The 20888-nt window shown below is 37.5% G+C and overlaps 1 protein-coding gene and 1 non-coding gene across 4 annotated transcripts in view; both read right to left on the bottom strand.

The window, feature by feature from the left end:
- Window positions 1–20888, bottom strand: part of LOC126248967 (serine protease svh-1-like) — a 455562-nt gene that overhangs the window by 104441 nt on the left and 330233 nt on the right. For 2 of the 3 annotated variants that reach the window (XM_049950521.1, XM_049950530.1), the window contains one exon: window positions 5857–6195. The exons of the other annotated variant lie outside the window; for it this stretch is intronic. In XM_049950521.1, the coding sequence (XP_049806478.1) occupies window positions 5857–6195 (339 nt within the window). The remainder of the gene's footprint in view (window positions 1–5856; window positions 6196–20888) is intronic. 3 annotated transcript variants of the gene reach the window in all.
- Window positions 13224–13295, bottom strand: Trnaa-cgc (transfer RNA alanine (anticodon CGC)). The gene has a single exon. It is a non-coding gene; the product is annotated as a tRNA-Ala (tRNA).

Raw genomic sequence — 20888 nt, 5'->3', positions numbered from 1 at the left:
GTAAAAATAATTTACTCAGCATGTCACAGTTCGGATTCCGGAAGGATTACTCAACCGAGAATGCTATTTACACATTTACCCATCAAGTAGTACAAGCCCTAAATAAAAAATTATCACCTGTTGGTATTTTTTGTGATCTCTCCAAGGCATTTGACTGTGTGGATGATGTCTCACTCTTAGAAAAACTCAGGTTTTATGGAATTGAAGGCTATACATACAGCTGGTTTGAATCATACTTAATGAACAGAAAGCAAAAAGTTGTGCTGAATAGCACAAATAATGTTGGGAGGGTGGTAAATTCTAGTGAATGGGGAGTTATCACAAAGGGAGTCCCACAGTGTTCAATTTTAGGTCCTCTGCTGTTCCTTATTGATGTGAATGACCTCCCACTTAATGTTCAGCAAGTGGAATTAGAACTTTTTGCAGATGACATGAGTGTTATAATAAATCCCATTCCAAAAAAAAAAAAAAAAACAGCTGAAGATATTGTTAAGGATGTCTTTCAAAGAATTATTAAGTGGTTCTCAGAAAATGGACTCTCCCTTAATTTTGAAAAAACTCACTGTATCCAGTTCTGTACACCAATAGTCATACTGACAATTGGTGTAGCATATGAACAGGACTCAGTTAACAGGGTAGATTTCTCCAAATTTTTGGGTGTTTACATTGATGACAACTTGAACTGGAAGGAGCATATTACTGAGCTTCTCAAACAACTAAGTTCAGCTTCTTTCGCTCTTCGTATAATCACTAGTCTTGGTAATAAACAGATCAGCCTCCAAACATACTTTGCATATTTCCATTCAATAATGTCTTATGGAATAGTTTTCTGGGGTAACTCACCACTTATACATAATGTATTGATTGCACGAAAGAGAGCAGTGAGAATAATTATTGGTGTTCACCCAAGGACATCATGTAGGCACCTTTCCAAGGAGTTAGGTATTTTAACCATCACAGCACATATATTTGCTAATGAAATTCGTTCTAAATAATCCATCTCCATTCACGAAGAACAGTGATGTTCATACGTACAACACTAGAGGGAAAAATAACTTTCCTATCCGTTATTGAAGCTGCCAGTTGCTCAAAAAGGAGTACATTATTCAGCAACAAAAATCTTTGATCATTTGCCCAACAACATAAAGTGTCTGGCAGGTAGCAGATAAGTTTTAAATCTAGCTTAAAATCATTTCTTTTGGACAACTCCTTTTACTCCATGGACAATTTTCTGTTTCAGAAACCCAGCTCCAGAAGTCCTGCTGACAAACTGCTGAGACACAAATTATTTCTGAAGATAAACTTAATGGACACATATCTACAGCTCCAATTAGATGTAGACTCAACAAGTTGTACCAGTTAATACACCATTTCAATCTCTACAAATGTCATGGGCCTTTTGGTGCTCCAAATGGACTGCCTATTTTACAAAGATATCTTTAGCAACTGATTCAAATGGAGCAACAATATGCATTAACAATTCTGGTCACATCTTAATAGCAGAGGATACACTAAAAGAGCATTTAAAATACATCAAAATATGTTCTGCTACTTTAAAAAGGGCTAAAATACAACCAGTAGAAACCAAGCATGGAATATCATGAGCATGTGCTCAGCAGTGCAGGATTAACTTCCACACATGACATAGAAGCCAGAAAAAAAAACATACAGTAGCATCTGTCACTAGTACTGGCAGGAAATGTGTACAGACAATATTTGTGTTGCTATCTTTGTGGCATTCATGATCCCCTGGTTGCCATGTGTTTTGCCTTGCAAGGTCATATGCAGTAAAAAAGGCTTTAGTTGTTATCTGGTACAAGCTTTGTATTTACTTGCAAGGTGGTCTTACAGTTATAGCACTGAAAAACAGAGAAGAGCTAGCTAAAGATCTAATTGCCCAGAAGCTGAAAAAAAAAATAATTTTAGTTCTACTAATGACAACATTTGCTGTTTGTGAAGTAGAGAAACACTATAAATATATTTGTTTTGATGACAAAACATGAAATGACTGCATCCAAAGTCAGGAATGATAGAGAAGATGAAATTTGCTTATACACAGTGTTCAGAAATCCTTTTACAAACTTCTAGAATTTCTAGAGGTTAGTGAATAGGTAATATTTTAAACTGAATTCATATCCAGAAATGTACCATTTCCATGATACAGTCATCTGAAAACATATTTGTAATAAGATCACTTATACAAGTAACTGAATAAAATGCTCATTCACTTAATGGACTCTCTTCAATGTACTCCAGTACAGCCCGTTCCAATTCAAGTGTGCAGTGTCACCTTGGCCCACCACAGTCATGCCTGCTGATGGTGAGTGTACCCTTTCTCAAAGTTGTTGCATAATTTTGGTGAAAAGGATATGCAATGGAGTCAGATTTTCTGGAGAATGATCTTGATAAGAGTGACAAGCAGCTCTTCCATTACTGTAAGCTTCATCATTCTGAAGGATCATGTCACTCAACCGTATTGCTCTGGCACACATAGACACATGAATGATGCTTGATCCAAGTCACAGAGGTAGGATAGACATCAAATGACATCAGCCTATCCAACATAACATCCCCCCCCCCCCAAAAAAAAGAAATCACTTCCCTGTTGTATATCTACACAGAAAACATGTTTCCAAATGGATTTAGCATGGAAATGGTAAGTCTCTGGACATGGGTTCTTATTCAAAGTATTATTCCTGATGTGAAACAAGTGCTGTATCACTGTAAGAGGTACAGGAGCCAGCAAGTGTGCTGGGCTTACCCCAATTCACTATTACTAGTGCCATGTCATTGCAACATGCCTGCACTTAACATACAAAAGATTGCACCATAAGTTCAAAGAAGGGCAGCTAATTTTGTAATATCATGAAATAGGGGAGATAGTGCCATGAAATAGGGGAGATAGTGCCACAGACATGATAAGTGGCAGTCATTAAAACAAAGCCATTTTTTGCTGCGGCGGGATCTGCTCATGAAATTTCAATCACCGGTTTTCTCCTCCAATTGCGAAAACATTCTGTTGGCACCCACCTACATAGGGAGAAATGATCATCACAATAAAATAAGACAAATCAGGACTCACACAGAAAAATTTAGGTGCTCATTTTTCATGTGTGCCATTCAAGAGTGGAATGGTACAGAGACAACTTGAAAGTGGTTCATTGAAACCCTCTGCCAGGCACTTTATTGTGTATAGCAGAGTAATCATGTAGATTTAGAAGTAGATATGTCTAGAGTATTCTTCTTAACACCCATGTACAGATGTTAACACGATTCTCATAATCATTTACACGCAGCTCTTAATGGAGAGAGATGTGATAGCAATAGTATCTTTGTCAATGGGGAATGTATGGGACACTTGCGTTGTATGATTGTGCAGGAGCTAACATGTGAACCAACTGCAACAGCAAGAACATTAATTTCCCCCCATCTGTCATCATTTGTTTGCATATATTACATTGTATAGGTGTTACTCTACCACTTTCACATAACAGGTTGAAGAGATTGATAAATAATTGTCAAGATGGTTGATGTCTACTGGGATAACTTGCCACATACAATGTACAAAAATAAACTGCATTCTTCCTACATTTTCCATACACCATGAGCATGTCCTCTTTCTCTGCATTGGTAAATACCATCATCCACTCATGGCCTTCTGCTTGGACTGTCACGCACTAACTGACTAGTAATTCACAGTGAACTCAAGGAACTCATAAGTACACTGTAAACAAACATAACAACATCGTACTCAGCAACTATGCAGGTTGAATCACACAAACAAATGTTGATGCTGAAACTTTTCACAATACAAGATCTAATGAATGACTTGCACTAGAATCCTGCAACAAACACCACTGACATTCTAATTTGCCCTACTTTTTGTTGTTAATAGGCATTGTTTCATTTAAAAAAACAACAGGTCTGCACAAGACATACACTTTTTAAGTATTATTATAATCTGTTGATTGGCTAACAATACAAGTCCATGACTACCAACCAATTCTGTGAAAACTGCATATCAATAGCATTTTCCATTTCCACACTATTTGTGGTGCAAGTTGTAGCTGGTTCACCTTGTATAGACAGCTAACAGCGTCAATAACAGTGAAATAACTGAAGTTGTGTTAATACTTAGTATAAAGTAGCGAATGAAAACAGCAGCCACATAATGTAAGAGGAAGACCAGTGGTTTTTCCAAAGTCTCAGCATTTCTATTAATTTAATAATTCCACAATTTATAAAAAGTACTTACTATAATTAATGGTGTAAGTGTATTGGCACTGTTTGTAGTTAGTTTCTACTATACATAACCAATGAAGCCTGCAATGGTTGCTTACTTCTGTTCACATATTACATGAGTGTTCCACATCCTTGAAGGATCTTCTTCATGATAGCATTTACAGAACACAAGGTGATAATGAACAGATGAATGAATATCTCCTGCTCTTTTATGTGCACCAAGCGTATATTGATATAGGAATCTTAGGAGACTGAATTTACCAACAGGAACATTCTCCTGTGACCACATAAGACATAATCATTCTTGAAACTTCCTGCCATAGTAGAACTATGTGCCAGAATGAGACTCAAATTTGGGACATCTGCCTTTCCCAGACAGGTGTTCTACCGACTGAGCTACCTAAGCACAACTTACAACCCAGGCTCACAGCTTTACTTCCACCAGTTTCTCATCTTCCACCTTCCAAACTTCACAGAAGTTCTCCTGGAGAACTTGCAAGACTAGCACTCCTGGGGAAAGAATACTGCAAAGACATGGCTTACCCACAGCCTGGAGGATGTTTCCAGAATGAAATTTTCATTTTGCAGTGGAGTGTGCACTGATATGAAACTTCCTGGTAGATTAAAGCTATGTTTCAGACTGAGATGCAACCTCAGGATCTTTGCCTTTGACAGGCAAGTGCTCTACTCATTGATATATCCAGTCACACCTCACAACCCATCCCCAGAGGTTTACTTTCACTAGTACCTCATCTCCTACCCTTTAAACATCACAGTTCTCATGCTGAACTTGCTAGACTAGCACTCCAGGAAGAGGAGAACTTCTGTGAAGGTTGGAAGGTAGGAGATGAAATAATGATGGAAGTAAAGCTGCGAGGACAGGTTGTGAGTCATGCTTGAGTAGCTCAGGATGTACAGCACTTGCCCACAAAAGGCAAAGGGGAGTTCGAGTCTCGGTCCAGCACACAGTTTTAATCTGCCAGTAAGTTTCATATCAGTGCACACTTTGCTGCAGAGTGTAAATTTCACTCTGCATACTTATTCTTACTTGTAGAAGAAACTTCAACACAGATATAATCATAAAGACAAGATGACGAAACCTTGTAAAGTAATAACTAAATCATTATCTCAGTTGCACTATTTATGTCTATAGACTAACAAACCTTTGTAATTTCACTCATAAACTCAAGATAGTTTATAAATCTCAGAAGAACAAATATTGTGTCACATGAAATATAAAAGTGAACTTAGCTCTTTTTCATGCTTGAAAACATTTGTGACAACTTCTTATAACAGCAATAGTGAAACAACACAGATTATTCTTATGGAGATATATTATCAGTCTCTTCATATTTAAGATAAAGAAAAAAATGAACAAGAATGAACTTGTGGAACCAATCATACCATAATACTTTCATATTAGATAAACATTGTTGTCCCCCTTCTGATTCTTCTTTCATAGTATATCATTTTGAGATACGTAACAAAAAAAAAGTGACTATTAAAATGCTAAGCAGCTAATGTAAATAACCATGCAGAATTAATAATGTCACTAGCATTAAATAAATATAATACAAGATTGACATTACTTTTTTTCATCCACCATATACTCACCACACTATACTGATCATCAAAAGGGTGACAGAAAACTCCAGCATCTTCATCATGTCTACAGTTGCTGTTTCCCCAAGAAAAATGAAAGCACTCATTGATTGACTTTTCTTTTCCTGTGCAATGAAGCTGATCAAGCCAGATTTGTCCTTGACCTGGACCATAAGCTGCATTCTTCTTTGGTTCAGCTACTCCATTAAACCCTAACATGCGGCACATCACTTCAGCTTCGTTTTCCCCAAAGTCATCATCACACACTGTCCCCCACAAACCATGGTATCGCACTTCTATACGACCTTCTCTTGAGCTGTTACCACCTGAAAGCCGTATTTCAATAGGTGCCTAATGTTTGGAAAAGAGAAACGAAATGCAGGCATTAATTACCAGTTGTAATACACACATCAAAAAAAGTTTTGCATCACCTCAGTTCCAAGAGTTCCGGAACCTATACAGAAAATTGGAATAGAGTCAACATAAACATCATTCCCGCCCTTTTTATTGCTCATGAAAACCACACATTGCATGTTGTACTACCATACAGCAAGACCTTCAGAGGTGGTGGTCCAGCTGGCTGTACACACCAGTACCTCTAATACCCAGTAGCACGTCCTCTTGCATTGATGCGTACCTGTATTCATTGTGGCATACTATTCACAAGTTCACCAAGGCACTGTGGGTCCAGACTGTCCCATTCCTCTATGGTGATTTGGTACAGGTGCCTCAGATAGGTTAGTGGGTCATGTCATTCATGACATCATCCACAAACAGCCCTTTTCAATCCATCCCAGGCATGTTCGATAGGATTCACATCTGGAGAACATACTGGCCACTCTAGTTGAGCGATGTCATTATCCTGAAGGAATTCATTCACAAGATGTGCATGATGAGGGTGGGAATAGTCGACCATGAAGACGAATGCTTCACCAATATGCTGTCGATATGGTTGCGCTATCAGTCGGAGGATGGCATTCATGTATCATACAGCCATTACAGCACCTTCCATGACCACCAGTGACGTACGTCGGCCCCACATAATCCAACCCCAGAACAGCAGGGAACCTCCACTTAGCTGCACTCACTGGGCAGTGTGTCTAAGGTGTTCAGCCTGACCTAGTTGCGTCTAAACACATCTCCGACCATTGTCTGGTTGAAGGCATATGCGACGCTCATTGGTGAAGAGGATGGTATGCCAATCCTGAGTGGTTCATTTGGCACATTTTTGGGCCCATCTATACCTCGCTGCACGGTGTTGCGAATGGAAAGATGGACCTTGCCATGGACGTCGGGAACAAAGTTGCGCATCATGCAGCCTATTGTGCACAGTTTGAGTCAAAACAAAACATTCTGTGGCTGCATGAAAAGCATTATTCAACATGGTGGCATTTCTGTCAGGATTCGTCCAAGCCATAATCGTAGGTAGCGGTCATCCACTGCAGTAGTAGCCCTTGGGCAGCCTGAGCAAGGCATGTCATCGACAGTTCCTGTCTCTCTGTATCTCCTCCATGTCTGAAAAACATAACTTTGGTTCACCCGAGACACCTGGACACTTCCCTTATTGAGAGCCCTTCCTGGCACAAAGTAACAATACGGATATGATTGAACCATGGTATTGACCATCTAGGCATTGTTGAACTACAGGCAACATGAGCCGTGTACCTCCTTTCTGGTGGAATAGCTGTAACTGATTGGCTGTTGGACCCCCTCTGTCTAATAGGTGCTGCTCATGCATGGTTGTTCACATCTTTGGGAGGGTTTAGTGACATCTCTGAACAGTCAAAAGGACTGTGTCTGTGATACAATATCCACAGTCAATGTCTATCTTCAGGAGTTCTGAGAACCGGGATGATGCAAAACTTTTTTTGATGTGTGTACAACAGATATGCTTATTACGATAAAAACAATAATGAAGAATGAGGATTATCTGAGGATGTGTACATTCAAGGACTGAACACAAATGAAAATTGTGACATGAATCAAATAAAGATAAAATAATCAAAATATCATACATAAGAAACATTAGATAAGAGTCTTGATCAGAAGTGCACAGTTAATGAATGCATTAAGTTACAAGAACTATGTTATTATATGAAGGAGCTAATTACACAGACCATGTCTGTGCCTGAAACGCTGATGCATTAAATGTGAAATTGCCCTTAAGTTATGAAGATAGAACTTAAACAGGACATTAACTCTATGTTTGCGGATGTGGAATAGACTGTTTGGAACTACAGTGATCATTGACTGTGGACCATTCTGAGATAATGTCAGATTTTACCGAAACTGTGCAAAAATTAGTATCAGTAAAGTTTAGACAGAAGTAAGATAATGGAAAGTGAGTGTGAGAATTCAGTGAGATACTCTAAAATAAATGTACACACTGTTCACAAATTAGGCCTTAGATCATTCCAACAAGCAGACTACTATCTATAAGGCAGTGTGAGGAAAGATCTATGATCATGGGACATGTTATTAGCATGACACCGATTCCTCCCATCATTATTGCCAGTAGATGAATCCTGATGGTGCTGCTACCTCCTTATTCAAGCTGCTCCTCATTTGACCTTATGAAGCTGAGTGGACCCTGTTCCAGACTCCTCCCCTACCTCAGAAAAAAATCTGATGAGGCAGTGGGAATCAAATTCAAATGGAAGGAAACAATGATAACCATTCGACTACAGAGGCAGTAGTGAGATAACTGTGGGAATCTTAGCTAAAAGTTATTCAACATTTGTGCAGACTTGCTAATAATATCAAATAATTATACAAAGCTGTTTCTATAGACTGAATATTTGTCCAAGCATTTGTTTTCTCAGCACACAAAAACATTTTTCAGTATTAAGAAAGTCCGTACTGTTACATAGTTACAGCATGGCAGCTTACTAAATTCCCTTAAAAACTCTCATCACCTAACCGAATCATTATGTTCAATGGCTTTACAGGTCTTATAAGACTAATAGATGAAAACTCCAGAATGGTCACAACACATGAGTCTATATTTTCTGTTTCCCTGTGTGATTTATTTCCGTTTCCTTTTTTAGCAGTGCTGTAATGTTTTTTCGTTACCATATAACAGCTAGGGTATAACAGTTAGTTCTCTCTTAAAAGTTTTGCATCTTAAGTCACTCCTGTATTTATCACAAGTATTTCTATATGAATCCAAATTTTACAATACTTTTCACAGTAAGCATTAATATATTTATTACATTAGCTGATTAATTTCACAGTTCCTCAGACATTCCACAAACCATTTGTACAACACACTGAATTGAATAAGTTTATTAACAGACTTTTAACATAATCACTATTGGTACTGTTATTATTATTATTATTATTATTATTATTATTATTATTATTACCAGGATATTTTAATAAAAAAAAACAGAGAATGTTTATAGGCTGTGAACTACCTATTTATAACAATTATTATTCACTGGTGATGAAATAGGGTTCCACTAATAATCTTGGCTTAAAGAAGAGTGTAATATATTTCTTTGTTGATCAATTGTGAATAAGTGACAGTGATTGGTCAAATATTTACCAATCATAATCACCAAACAGCCTTGTGTTTTGAAGATTATTTCATTTAGACAGCCAGTTCTGGCATCTCAATAATGCCATCTTCAGGCTCCTGCATATTAAAAATGAGTATATACTTAATGTATATCACAGTACACTACAGCTGACTTTGCAGAAAATGAAGTGTAATAATAAAAGACCTTACACCCACAGAATACAATTTGCAGTGCTAAGAAAAGTACTTGTGCACATGCAGCATAACAAAAAAGAATACATCCACATAATAGTTAGCACCAAACTATTTTGATGTCACAGAGTTATAACAGATCACACCAGTTTTTAATATAAAAAGCCTAATTTTTATAGACAAGAAATACACTATTTCTTAGGGAAACCTGTCCTCATTCAAAGCAAAACATTGCAATGCAACCTACAAAGTACACAATAGTGGATGTATCTATCAGCTAAGTATTATCACTAGTGATGATATATCATAATTAGTTGTCACAACATCAAAAACTCAAGCAGAGCAAAACCCAATGGCCAAAAATATGTTAAGTGTACAACAGTATGACACGAACATGTGATGAATACTCATAAGATATCCAGAGGGCATATGTTACATAATAAATCAACAAATAAAAAGGCATGACTTGGTGTCACTTGTGTATTCGAATTAATAAGTGAGCAAATACCAGAGTGGAAAAATCAAGAACCTCAAATCCAAACTAATTAAGAGGAGTTCTTCCAAATCTCAGATGACAATGTAATTGCTGTTTCCCTAGGAATATAAAGTATCATACTATCATTCTATCTATAAAATGATGAACCCATCCAAATAGGGACTGGCCCATAGCAAGCTGTGTCACAACAGGTAGTGTGAAGATGGAACAAGCTAAAAGTAAAGTAAGGGTGCAAAGACCAACAAGACACCAAAGTATAAGCCCACTAATTAAGGAACATATTGGCACAAAAAGAGGCAACAGTTGGGTGTGAAAAAGGAGTTGTTAAATTAAAGACTCAACTGCAACTGCTGAGAGCCCCATCAGGCACAAAAATTAAAATTAAGGTGACATTGCAATTTCATATTAGCTCTAACAGTTTTTCATGACTTCATTGCAATAAGCATAATAAATGTTTACTGAAAGAATGAAAAGAACATGTTCACCAAATTTAAGTAGCCCATTTAATAAGTATTCACTGAACATTGACTCATCTATGAGCATTAACTGAGATATGAAGCGATCAGCATATAGTGGTGAAGGTGGCAGAATTCTAGGGCAGCATAAAAAGGAGGTGATTGAAAAGAGAGTATCACTTAAATTAATCAAGAGGGATAGAGACCTTTGTGGAATTAAATGTGGATTCCAGCAACCAATTTGCTTTGATCTCTGCAAAGAGCATATTGATTTGATGATATCCCCATATCACAGCACACAGCCTACAAAAGTTCTTTGTAGCTATTTTTTAAATTTATTTAATTAAAACATCAAGGGCATTCAAATTGGTAATGAACACATTACATATCTGGTCTATGCAGACGACATTGCACTATTAGCATGCACACAAGAAGATCTGAAGAGAAGTATCCAGACCTTGGAGTTATTGGCAGCTAGGATTGGTCTACAAATTAGCTCTGAAAAGACAGAGTATATGACCACAGGAAGAAAGATTCAGAATTCTCAAGATTTAATTGTGAACAACACCAGGTATAAACATGTGAAAGAGTTCAAATACCTTGGATCATTTTTTACAGAAGTAATATCAACTGAAGCAGAGATAAAAGCACGACTGCAGGCGGGAAACAGATACTATCACTTTCTAGACCCTATATTAAAATGTAGAAGTGTCTCGCAACAACTAAAGCTACGGTTGTATAAGACATTAATAATGCCAGTAGTACTTTATGGTTCTCAAACCTGGAGCACTCAAAAACAAGACCTTAAGCGACTGCTAACATTTGAAAGGAAAGTCCTCAGGAAAATATTTGGACCAGTCAGAGATCAGACTACTGGAGAATGGAGAAGATGCCATAACACTGAATTAGAAGAGCTGTACAAGGAGCCTAACATCTTGGGAGTGATCAGAAGCAAAAGACTGCTATGGACTGGACATGTTGTTAAAATGGAGGCAACAAGATGGCCCAAAATCACAATGGACTGGATCCCGTCAGGCAGCAGACCAGTGGGAAGACCTAGAAAGAGGTGGATCGATGGAGTGAGAGAAGACCTGTTGCAGCTGGGAGCCACGGAAAACTGGAGACAGATAGCAGAAGACAGAGACAGATGGAGAGCTCTAACTGTGGTGGCGCGCAGTCCTCTGGGCCTGACCGCGTGAATGAATGAATGAAAACATAATAATAATAATAATAATAATAATAATAATAATAATAATAATAACATAAATAATAATATTCCAGTTCAACTTGGTTGAAAGTATCATGTGCCAAGAAGAGAGAACTCTACTCAAAGACTAAGGCAAATATAATCTAGAAAATATTAGACATGGTTCTCAGTGAGGTGATATATGATACGTGATGTGACTCATGATATAATGCACAAGCAACCATGAATTGGTGGGGTGCATAGAAAAAGAGTTATAACAACTTAACTGGTTCACACAGGAACAACGGGATACAACACCAACACATATTTCTATCATGTCATCCAGCAGAACAGGGATGCCGGATGCTCTATCATACGATACAAATTTTGAGTCATCAGGAGTGCCTCAAAAAAATTGTTTTATGTAAATGAAGCAAAGTTATACCCATCTCTCTACATAGTTTCACAGTAAAGCTTTTTCTTCAATTAAAAAACTATGGTTTTTATATTTGCATGTGTTCTCTGTTATGCAGGCTTTCTTATTTGATTTTACGGAAACTAGCTGGTAAATAAATGGATTTTTTCACATCTTTTAGTCCTACATCATAGTTTGATAATGAACTGGCTTTCTTTTCACTATTGCCCATAGTTATTGTTATACTTCAGTATTAAGAACTCTAAAGAGTGTATTTTGAGAAGTTTTCTGTGAAGAATATTGTCACTGTCTAGTTTGCATGGTGGGTTTAAGGTGATACACTGTGCACATGAAATATAGCTAATATATTGAAATTGTTCCTAAAATTAAAAGGAGAGCAATACCTCTTTCATTTCTCAAGAAAATATACAAGGCATGTTGGACGTTATTCAAGAAGAGTTGGCAGCTAAGCATCGCACGTGAGACTATTGCCACCTATTATGTGTAGCTATCTCATGTTTCTCTTTTTTCTATGTTTGTGGATACAAGTCAAAGTTGGTTACAAAAAAATTACTGAAATGAAAAGACAACCAGCATTCATCTGCTGCTGATGCGGACTGGATGTTTTTTCAGTTGTTGCTCCCTTCGTTGATTTCAGGAAAGTTTGTAACAGTCATAAAAGAGATCAGAAAGATGAATTTACATTGCTTCTGGATGAACAACTGGACAAAGCAAAGAAGGACACATTAGGATTTTATTTAACAACATGAAAGTCTTCCATTTCTTCCAACACAATGCCTACCCCTATGCACAGCTCACCACCCACGACAGAGCTCACTTCAAATCCAGCGTTTCTTCTGAATACTCCTAAAGCTAAATCATATACTACTTTGCAAAACTGAACAGTTGCAGAAATACTATCTTAACTTTATTAATTTGTAACAGGAGGAGGAGATTAGTGTTTAACGTCCCGTCGACAACGAGGTCATTAGAGACGGAGCGCAAGCTCGGGTGAGGGAAGGATGGAGAAGGAAATCGGCCGTGCCCTTTCAAAGGAACCATCCCGGCATTTGCCTGAAGCGATTTAGGGAAATCACGGAAAACCTAAATCAGGATGGTCAGAGACGGGATTGAACCGTCGTCCTCCCGAATGCGAGTCCAGTGTGCTAACCACTGCACCACCTCGCTCGGTTAATTTGTAACAGTCTGACTATTCATACATGAAAAAAAAAAATCCATGAGAACTCCAGATATGGAGAGGAAGATGGTGTCATAAGAAGCTTCTGATAAATGAATGGGGTGGGGGGGGATACTACAATAATGACTTTTCTTTCTTCTCTGCTAAGGTATACTAGTAATAAACAGTAGTTTAACCACAGTTTTTAAACACTGATAATTTATATGGAAATATTAAGTATTTTAAAATTTGTGATTTATAAAACTCAACAAAATTAAATTTCAATACCATGTTAAAATATGGGATTTCCTGAGATTTTATGAAAGCACTAAAATTCCTCGAGACTTTCCTGATTTTTTCAGATAAAATGTAATTCCCTGAGAATTCTAGGTCCTCCAGAATAACCACCACACTGTGTAATTATTATTTAAGTTTGTACCAAAATAAATAAGGTTACATTAGGGAAGGTCTTACAAATAATAAACTTTTTTAACATTATTTAGAAACTTTAATCAATGTACCTTACTGTAATGAGCAGTTTATAAGCAGGAGAAATACATAGTTAAAATTTTGTGTCCTGTTTTGTCAGAGGAGCTAATATTAGTTGAGTAAAAAGTGGAAACTGACTGGACTTTCTACAGAATTCATGTAATTTGTGTTTGTGCTGGGAGACCTCATGAGAAACACAGCCAAACTATCAACAATGTAGGAAAAGATAGATTGTTACTTACCATAAAGATGACACATTAAGTTGCAGACCAGTACAATTAAAAGATTCTTACACGTAAGCTTACAGCCACAGCCTTCATCAGAACAAGAAAGAGAAACACGCACCATTCATTCACTCAAGGAAGTATACCTCGCCTCACAAAAACATGACTTCCAACTCCAGTAGCTCAGACCAGAATTCTGATCCGAGCCACTGGAGTTGGTGGTCAAGCATGCTTGAGGTTTGCTTGCTTGGTGAATGAATGGTGTGTGCTTCTCTTGCTCTTTCTCATTATGACAAACACTGTGGCTGAAAGCTTATGTGTAAGTGTCTTTTAATAATGCCTGTCTGCAACTTAAAATGTCATTTTTACAGAAATCTATCTTTTACTACATTGTTGATATTCCAACCTGGAGTTTCCATTGTTTGATAAAGCTGATATGTTTGATATTCATGGCAATTTAAGGGACATTCAGAGTGTCCTTTTCTTTTTCAGATTTTTGTACTTTAAATGATGATAAACTGCTATAAAATCTTCTTTAGAAGAGCTCATGATTGCCACTGAAACTGGAACAGAAATTTGATTTGTGCTGTCTTGTTACTTGTCATATCATGAGATGCACTGTGTACCATACTGCATACTGTTTTGTTCCAGTGGGAACATGAGTATTACACTGATAAGCATCATGTCACGTGATCTATGTTGCAATGTGTCAAATCATTTACCATTTTACCTCAGTGAGAACCCCACCTTAAAAAAAAAAGGAAAAACTGTATGAAAAATGAAATTTAGCATAGTACTGTCATGCAGATAATAATAGTATCAGTACCTTCAGCATGAAATTCAGTGAAAAGTTTTTAAGAAATTAACATGATGAATTAGGCCAGTGCGTACCTATAGGAAGTGGAGTCACAAATACTACTGACAGACACATTTTAAAGTAGTAGGGTTTCATTCAAAAGCTAGGTAAAATTTCTCTACTCTTAATTTTGCATATTGGTAGTTATGGTACCTAGGGTAAGTATTGGTCAGCTATTCTAGCTGTAAAGAATTTTTCTTGATATAAGTTAGTTTACAGAAAAATGAAAGACTGATTTTGTATCCTAGTTTGGATATCAGCCAAGTAACAAAGCATTTACAAAAACTACAACAAAGAGATTAACTATGTGCCCACATTATACCTAACAGTTCCTTAAAAGATTTTTGAAAAATTGGACTATAACAGAAAACAGGCCCTTTTTCTAACACTAACTTGTAAATAATCTCTTAGTTCTAACAGAAGACAATTCTTCCACCTACCTGCTTAATACCACTATTATGTATTATCTGTTTGTAATTTAGGACCCATTGTTGTTGTGGTCTTCAGTCAAGAGACTGGTATGATGCAGTTCTCCATGCTACTCTATCCTGTGCAAGCTTTTTCATCCCCCAGTACCTACTGCAACCTACATCCTTCTGAATCTGCTTATGTATTCATCTCTTGGTCTCCATCTATGATTTTTACCCTCCACACTGCCCTCCAATACTAAATTGGTGATCCCTTGATGCCTCAGAACATGTCCTACCAACCTTCTTCTAGTCAAGTTGTGCCACTAAGTTCTCTTCTCCCCAGTTCTATTCAGTACCTCATCATTAGTTATGTGATCTACCCATCTAATCTTCAGCATTCTTCTGTAGCACCACCTTTCGAAAGCTTCTATTCTCTTCTTGTCCAAACTAGTTATCATCCATGTTTCACTTTCATACACTCCATACAAATACTTTGAGAACAGACTTCCTGGCACTTAAATCTATACTCAATGTTAACAAATTGCTCTTCTTCAGAAACGCTTTCCTTGCCATTGCAGTCTACATTTTACATACTCTCTACTTCAACCATCATCAGTTATTTGGCTCTCCAAATAGCAAAACTCATTTACTACTTTAAGTGGCTCATTTCTTAATCTAATTCCCTAAGCATCACCTGATTTAATTTGACTACATTCCATTATCCTTGTTTTGCTTTTATTGATGTTCCTCTCATGTCCTCCTTTCAAGACACTATCCACTCCATTCAAGTGCTCTTCCAGGTTCTTTGCTGTCTCTGATAGAATTACAATGTCATCGGTGAACCTCAAAGTTTTTATTTCTTCTCCATGGATTTTAATACCTACTCATTTTATCTTTTGTGTCCCTTACTGCTTGCTCAATATACAGATTGAATAACACCAGGGATAGGCTACAGCCCTGTCTCAGTCCCTTCCCAACCACTGCTTCCCTTTCATGCCCCTTGAGTCTTATAACTGCCATCTGGTTTCTGTACAAATTGTAAATAGCCTTTCGTTCCCTGTATTTTACCCCTGTCACCTTCAGAATTTGAAAGAGAGTATTACAGTCAACATTGTCAAAAGCTTTCTCTAAGTCTACAAATGCTAGAAACATAGATTTGCATTTCTTTAACATATCTTCTAAGATAAGTCATAGGGTCAGTATTGCGTCACGTGTTCCAACATTTCTAAGGAATCCAAACTGATCTTCCCCGGGGTCAGCTTCTACCTGTTTTTCCATTTTTCTGTAAAGAATTCACGTTAGTATTTTGCAGCTGTGGTTCATTAAACAGATAGTTCTGTAATCTTCACATCTGACAACAACTGCTTTCTTTGGGATTGGAATTATTCTATTCTTCTTTAAGTTTGAGGGTGTTTTGCCTCTCTTATACATCTTTCTCACCAGATGGTAGAGTTTTGTCAGGATTGGCTCTCACAAGGCTGTCAGTAGTTCTAATGGAATGTTGTCTACTCCTGGGGCCCTGTTTCAACTTAGGTCTTTCAGTGCTCTGTCAAACTCTTCACACAGTATCATATCTACCATTTCATCATCATCTACATCCTCTTCCATTTCCATTATATTGTCCTCAGGTACATCGCCCTTGTAGAGACCCTTTATATACTCCTTCCACCTTCCCGCCTACACTTCTTTGCTTAGAACTGGGTTTCCATCTGAGCTCTTGATATTCATACAAGTGGTTCTCTTTTCTCCAAAGGTCTCCTTAATTTTCCTGTTGGCAGTATCTATCTTACCCCTAGTGAGGTATGCCTTTACACCCTTACATTTGTCCTCTAGCCATGCCTGCTTAGCCATTTTGCACTTCCTGTCGATCTCATTTTTGAGATGTTTGTATTCCTTTTCGCCTGCTTCATTTACTGCATTTTTATATTTTCTCCTTTCATCAATCCAATTAAATATATATTCTTATAATAGAGGGAAACATTCCACGTAGGAAAAATATATCTAAAAGCAAAGATGTGTGACTTACCAAATGAAAGTGCTGGCAGGTCGACAGACACACAAACAAACACAAACATACACACAAAATTCAAGCTTTTGCAACAAACTGTTGCCTCATCTTTGCTTTTAGATATAAATATATATTCTGTTACGCAAGAGGATTTCTACTAGCCCTTGTCTTTTTACCTACTTCATCCTCCACAGCCTTCACTATTTCATCCCTCAAAGCTACCCATTCTTCTTCTACTTTATTTCTTTCCCCCATTCCTGTCAATTGTTCCCTAATGCTCTCCCCGAAACTCTCTACAACCTCTGGTTCTGTCAGTTTATCCAGGTCCCATCTCCTTAAATTCCTACCTTTCTGCAGTTTCTTCAGTTTTAATCTATAGTTCATAACCAATAGATTGTGGTCAGAGACCACATCTGCCCCTGGAAATGTCTAACAATTTAAAACCTGTCTCCTAAAGCTCTGTCTTACCATTATATAATCTATCTGAAACCTTCCATTATCTCCAGGCCTGTTCCATGTATACAACCTTCATTCATGATTCTTGAACCAAGTGTTAGCTATGATTAAGTTATGCTTTGTGCAAAATTCTACCTTTTCCTACTATCGAAATTACAGTCACCCGTGACTATTAAATTTTTGTCTCCCTTCACTACCTGAATAATTTCTTTTATCTCATCATACATTTCATCAATCTCTTCATCATCTGCAGAGCTAGTTGGCATATAGACTTGTACTAGTGTGGTAGGCGTGGGCTTTGTGTCTACCTTGGCCTCAATAATGTGTTCACTATGCTGTCTGTAGTAGCTTACCGACACTCCTATTTTTTATTAATTATTAGACCTACTCCTTGATTACCCCTATTTGATTTTAGGAACCATTAAAGACAACATTATTTTGATCAGCCACATCTTTGGAATACATCACCAAAGTTTATTGTTCAGTTATGTTATTCTATGTGCAACTGTTGTAATTTATCTATAGTTTATTAGTTGATGTGTCACATATTTTATCTTAGCTAAATAATCTTACATTGCATTTACACTGAAATAATCCCTCTTGTCTTATCCCTAATGCTAACGTTAATATTTTCATATCTGTAAATGGAGATACCCTGTAGATGCATAAGTTTAAAATCTTTGATCCAACAAAATGCACGACATACTTATCTTTGCACCTGATGATGGCATAACAGTCGAAAACCAGTCATCACTATCTATGGAACAAAGTAGGAACTTAATTTTGGATCCAAAATTCTAAACGAGTTGTCCACAGACAATACAAAGGAAACTGCAATCTCAAGTAACTTGGGGCAAATCTAAAATGCTATCTTTATTAGCCACGACTTCTATAAATTATCCTAATATTTGGTTTCTGGGGTGAAAATCACTGTTATCACTGTAGCAAAGAATGTTTATTGTAAATATACCTCCGTCACACACTGTTGTTATTCATAAACAGCTTTTAAGCATATTGTGGTTGAAGAACAGTAGCTGGCTTTACAACTAAAAACAAAGAGTTATTTAAAATTCCATTTCTCACACTAATTATGTTGGACACAAATTTGTAATATTTCTCAGCTGCTACTAGAGCATAGTAAGTATCTTTAACCAATGACATAAGCTGCCTATTCTTAATGACACTTAGTTATCAATGTCATCTATACAACAAAATTATCACAGCTGCTAGACTCTGGTAATGAGTATTCAATTTGGTTACATACCCTTGAGGGCTTTCCCTCATGCTGGCATCTAAGGAGCATGGAGTGTAAAATCAGTATACACAGAATTAGGTTCCTTCATTCACACACCATGGTTCATAAACGACTGGCAAGAACAAGAACCTTCAAATGAAGTCTCACTTAAGTCAAATTATTTATCAATCAAGAGAAGCAGTCGCTGCAAACTGCTACTGTGTGAAGTATACTAAGAACAAACTATGACTACTGCTAATCTACCCATGTATATAGTTATGGGAATTACTTAAAATTATGTTAGGAGTAAATGCAGCTATTCAGAAAAAGCCACTGCTCTGTTACGCTGTTTTCATCTGTCATTTCAAATTAAGAATATGTGTATCTTAAGTGATTTCCAAGAACACTATGAGCTGTTTATACCCAGGAAACATTAAAACCAATAATCTATGACACAGAGTTCCAGTTAGTACGCACTGGACTCACATTCGGGAGGACGACGGTTCAATCCCGCGTCCGGCCATCCTGATTTAGTTTTTCCGTGATTTCCCTAAATTGCTCCAGGCAAGTGCCAGGATGGTTCCTTTGAAAGGGCACGGCCGACTTCCTTCCCCCTCCTTCCCTAATCCGACGAGACCGATGACCTCACTGATTGGTCTCTTCTCCCAAACAATCCAATCCAATCCAATCTAGTTAGTACCTACAGTCAGGAGGTGATACGTGTAGTATTTTGAATAAACATATACACTGATGAGACAAACCATTATGACTAACTGCTTAATAGTGGGTTGGTCAAACATAGCAACATATTACAGCAGTAATTCTGTGTGGCATGGATATGACAATTCCTTGGTATATTTCAAGAGGTATGCAGCACAATACATCCACACTCAGGTCGAGCAATTCCCATAAATTATGGGCCAGTAGTTTTTGAGTGTGGAGCTGGTGCATGATAGTGTCACAGATGTGTTTCAATGTGTTCATATAAAGCAAATTTTATGTCCAATACATCAACATGACTTCATGATCACAGTTCTTAAACCACTGGAGCATGATTCTGCCCTTGTGGCATGGGCAATTATACCGCTGGAAGATGCCATTGCCATCGAGGAAGACATCATAGTGAAAGGAATGCATGTATTCAGCAATAATGTTCAGATAGTCACAGCTTTCGCGGTGCCTTTGAGTAATACCACAGGTCTCAAAGAAGCCTAGATGAATGTCCCTAATGTGTAATACTGCCCCCATTGGCCTTCACCAGTGGTGCAGTGCCTGTTTAAAGCAGCAATTCACCTTGATGATGCTGTATTCAAACACAGCTATCGACCTAGAGTAACAAGAAACATGGGTCATCCAACCAGGCAATTCATTTCCATTAATCCTCAGTCTGATCTCGATCATCCCATGCCCACTGCAACAATAACTGACAATGTCATTATATCAATATGGGTACATTAGGGATCATCTGCTGCATAGTCATATAATCAACAATTCATCGAGGTCCACTGGATGGCGTACTCCAGACATGTACCAAGCTTGTTTGGTAAAGGATATCACAACAACAGAAGAACTCATCGAGTGGTGCCAGCATATTGAGGAAATGCAACAGAAAAAGAGTCACATGAAAAAGTATGACACACTCCCAAGTTTGTCTACAACCTTGCCTCCATCATGTTCCAGGTACTGAGAGAAGCATTTTCTAGCAACCAGAACTTTCAAACCAGGTGAGCAAGAGATAGCAGGCTTGAATATTCATGCGGTATGTTAGGACATAATAGACAATGTTGAAAAAGAGGTTTGTTGATCTTTAGCAACAATTTCTGCCACTAGTCAAACATGCCACAAATAATGGACTTGACCAACAAAGACTTGTGCTGCAGTCATCAAACAACAATCCAACACTTGACCAATGCAGATTCAGCGAAC

Source organism: Schistocerca nitens, chromosome 1, assembly GCF_023898315.1.
Source record: "Schistocerca nitens isolate TAMUIC-IGC-003100 chromosome 1, iqSchNite1.1, whole genome shotgun sequence".
Lineage (NCBI taxonomy): Eukaryota > Metazoa > Arthropoda > Insecta > Orthoptera > Acrididae > Schistocerca > Schistocerca nitens.
Note: the sequence above shows the minus strand (reverse complement) of the source record. Positions and strands in the feature narration are given on the sequence as shown.